General features: G+C 42.7%; 1 protein-coding gene across 1 annotated transcript; it reads right to left on the minus strand.

Annotated features, from left to right (window-relative positions):
* Positions 1-1002: 1002 nt before the first annotated feature.
* Positions 1003-2363, minus strand: LOC116713531 (core histone macro-H2A.1-like). Its single transcript, XM_032553716.1, has 3 exons — positions 2169-2363; positions 1506-1612; positions 1003-1413 (listed from the first exon to the last, which is right to left on the minus strand). Exons 1-3 carry the CDS (start codon positions 2338-2340, stop codon positions 1120-1122), a joined length of 573 nt encoding a protein of 190 aa, XP_032409607.1. The 5' UTR covers positions 2341-2363; the 3' UTR covers positions 1003-1119.
* Between the last annotated feature and the right edge of the window lie 1888 nt (positions 2364-4251).

Raw genomic sequence — 4251 nt, forward strand, 5'->3', positions numbered from 1 at the left:
GACAAAGTTACAGCCGGAGATGGTCAACATTTCCTTTATCCAATAATTAACATGTTAACGAATCAGAGCGCTGCAGGAGCTACCAACGCTGGGGTCAAAGGTTAAGGCTCCCACAATGACCGGGACCTGCTGAGTGGGGAGGTCGGAGGTCATCACTGGCCCTTCTTGGGGGTTTCGGGGATGCTGTGGGTGAGCGGGGTCAGGCTGGTGAGCAAGGTGTGCCGCTCGTACTGCTTCGTCTGCCGGAACCGGGAGTCGGTGCCGTGCAGCCGGTCCAGAACGCCGAACACGCCGAAGCACTGGTTGAACCTGGAACCAGGAGAGGCACAGCTCAACTACCGGGCCGGGGGCCAAACACGGCCCGCCGCAGACCTTAATGTGGCCCTCCAGACTCCAGAACTCAATCAAAAGTCAACAGGTCTCTGCATTTTTTCACGCTAATGCACTAATGAGTTTATTCCAGTTTATTCCAAACATTAAATATTATTTACTGTGATAAGCACAAATATTGCAAAATGTTGCAAATATTTCTAAATTATCTTCACAAAAACGGATTTTGATTAAATTCTGGAGGGACCAACATGAAAAGATGTTTAATATTTGAATTTGTTCTTGTTGAAACCCGAGACAGATGTTAATGTTTCATCCCTATGATCTGCAATCATTTTGAATGAACACGAGTGAAGGAACCATTGGGGTCGGGATCGTGGGGTCGGGTTCTTGGTTTTGGGTCGGGTTCCGTGGGTTTGTGGGGTCAGGTTCTTGGGTTCGGTTCGGTTTGTGGGGTTGGTTTGGTTCGGTTCGTGGGGTCGGTTTGGTTTGTCTTCTAGTGTAAAAAAAAACTATTTATTAATTTGTGTGTTTCCATTAAATAAGAAACTAAATTAAAATCATGTGAATAAGTTTGTTCATGTGATAAATCAGTAAAAAAACAAGCAGCGCCATCATCCTCCTACCACTTCCTGTCTTCTTCTTCTTCGTGGTTTCTGCCAGTAGTAACTTCCTGTTGATCATGTGACTCATGATGCGATAAAAGTGTATCTGTTGCAGTTTTGCTAAATACACCAACATCGATTCAACCAAAAAATAAAAACTATCTCAGGCCAACGCAAAAACTTCTTATCCAGAAATCGGAGCTTTCAGAAATCGGTGCGTTTCTGTTCCACAGTCCTGCGGCCAACGGGACGCAGCGGCTGAAAACCCAGCCGGCTTCAGGCTCACCTTGGTTTTCCCTCCAGCCTTTTTCCCACCCAGTTTCTTCACTGCAGTCTTCTTCACCTTCTTGGGTTTCTTCTCCGGCGCCGGCGACACCAGCGTCTCCAGCTTCCCCCTGGCGCCTCGCTTCTTAGCCAGCAGCTCTGGGTGGATGTTGGGCAAAACGCCGCCTGCTGCGATGGTCACGCCTTTCAGCAACTGCCACAGAACGACAAGCTCTACGGTTTCAGCCGCGCTGGTGCTGAGAGGAGGAGCCCAAACCGTCCGGCGCAGGTCCAGCTGCAGCTCACCTGGTTGAGGTCCTCGTCGTTGGCGATGGCCAGCAGGATGTGCCGCGGCGTCACTCGGCCCTTTTTGCTGTCTCTCGCTGCATTGCCAGCCAGCTCCAAGATCTCAGCTAAATACAGAAACATACATTTTCAGCAGAACTGAAATGATTAACCGTCATCAATCGATTGTTAAAATAATCGTCAACTAATTTAGTAATCGATTAATTGTTAACTAGAGTGCACAAACTAAAAAAAGACTGTAACACATTGAGAGCAGTGATTAAAACTGCTCTCAATGCAGTGAATGCAGTTTTCTGGCCGATCACCGATCTTTAAAAAGCCTGATCTGCTGATTCTGATTCTGGCTGATACCAGTTTGTTTTGTCTGAAATGTCGCTAAATATAGCAAGAAAGTTGCTGAGTTGGTAACGGCAGGACGACTATTGATGGCCGCAAAGGTTTGGACATGAGCTGATGTCAGCGGCTGATTTTAGATAAGATCCGCTTCACATATAAGTATCGATTGAAAATTAAGGCAGTCGCCCGGCCGATGAATCGCCCGGCCAATGAATCGCCCGGCCGATGAATCGCCCGGCCAATGAATCGCCCGGCCAATGAATCGCCCGGCCAATGAATCGGTGCACCCCTAGTTTCCATGCTTTCCTGTTCAGCAGTGCAGCTCACCGGTCAGGTACTCGAGGACGGCGGCCAGGTAGACCGGCGCTCCCACGCCGATGAGATATTTCGGCAGCCCCCTCTTGAAGTAGCGCAGCATGCGCCCCACAGGGAAGATGACGCCGGCCTTGGTGGACCGGGACGTCTTGGTTGTCTTTTTCTTTCCTCCTTGGCTTGACATGGCGCTCAGAGTGCCGCCGGCGTTGGGCTCTGCAGAGGAAAACGAAGCAAAACGAGAAACGTGTTACACACAGAGGAGCATCAAACTCAACTGAGAGGAGGAAAGTATTTGGTGAAAAGTTTGATCAAGTGCTGAGTAACTGATCAAATTATCAAGCATTTAATATTTAAAAATTACATCATCAGATGGACCAAAATATATCTCAAAAGTGTTCAGATAATTACTACATTTGGAGAAAAAAAAAAAGAAACAGCAATAGGGTGATTCTCACGAACCCAACCTATTGAATGTCTTAGAAGATTTTAGGGGCATACTCATAAAAAACTCAAAATAATCCACTTTTATTTGGACAATCATTATTTCTAATATTTGGCACAAATCATTGTTGGTTACCAAAATAAGTTTTTTTATGTTTTTTAACTGTTTTTGGAGTCACAAATTCATTACCGTAATGCGTCCTAAGGGGGAAAAATTGCTTTCGCCTCAATTTATCATTATAAATAATCAAGCAGGTTCATAAAAAATGTCATAAATTTGTTTAAATATACATAAATTAATAAAATATGATAATATATAATAATTTCCTGTTAAGTAATCCAGAATATTTTAATAAAAGTGAGTGTCCGGAGGTTCAACTCTCATTACCGTTGCACCGTGTTCAAAGTCCTGTAATATTCACAGCATTTTTTTAAATAAAGTTATTCTGACCCATGATGCACCACAAAGAAGAGAAGACAAAAGATGGCTACAAGGTAAGATTGTTTGACATCTTTTGATCATGATAACTGTTAGGTTTCTCCTTCCATATGCCTATTTTTACACTATAGGTGATCATTACCGTAATGTATAATACCTCATGTTCTTAAAAAGTTATTAATAAGATACTTTCTTGTATAGAAGAAGTTAGGGAGTTCACACTGTTTGTGAGGGACTCAGCTCACTACTTATTATCATATAATTTGTAATAATTGTGAAATTGAATTATTGAATTACTTCTGAATGGCCAGAAATTGTTTCATGATTCCAGTAAATAACATACTAGAGTAGTAGGTGGCTTGGAGTATTTTAGGGTGTTTTTCCACCTGATAGTCTGGTAGACTCTGTGTGATTGGGGGCTAAAATTGCACCATATGTTACAATTTCAACTGGTGCAGTTCGTTTTCACACTGCATTGTGTCAAATAATCAAAACGAATTGAAAAACCTGTTCACCTCAAAAACTGCTGAAGGAAACGACACAAAAACCTTCAAAGAAGACATGAGTGCAACTTTCTTCTCCACAGAATATAAACAAACATGGAGTAGCGTCAGATTTTAGCAGTTGTAGGATTTCTGTTTAACCTTTGGTAATAGACCATGAGCCATTTCTCCTGCTACCACTAGACTCTTTCATTTGTTTTGGTTGTATTTACCCAGTGGTCCAAACAGTTTTAAAAAACACTGTACAAGTAAATTTAATAAATCATTGATATTTTAACATGTTATTATTAATCTCCATAATTCATACAACTAAATCACTAAATAAACGTAATTAAACTCATACACAGGGATTGTAAGTACACTGGTATGAAATATGAGAGGAAAGAGGTAAAAATAATAGCATGTCAGGGTATGAAATAGTGAAGGGCAAATTGACCCAAAGCCATCTTTAACACTTTATAGCTGTGGTGTTGATGACTCTGTGAACTTCAGCATCTCCCACCGAGCTCTGCTGAGAATCGATGCAGACAGGGGGCTTTATTTTGATGGGCACACCATGTGGTCAATCAAATGCAGAGACGGACTAGGATTATTTTATCGTATGAAAGAAGAAAGGGCCTCCGAAGGCAACAAGAGCAGTGGTACTGGCCCAGTAACTAGAGTGAGAAAGAGAGAGAAGGGGGACTTGGATTTATATGCAAATGAGTTGGGG

Source organism: Xiphophorus hellerii, chromosome 22, assembly GCF_003331165.1.
Source record: "Xiphophorus hellerii strain 12219 chromosome 22, Xiphophorus_hellerii-4.1, whole genome shotgun sequence".
NCBI lineage: Eukaryota > Metazoa > Chordata > Actinopteri > Cyprinodontiformes > Poeciliidae > Xiphophorus > Xiphophorus hellerii.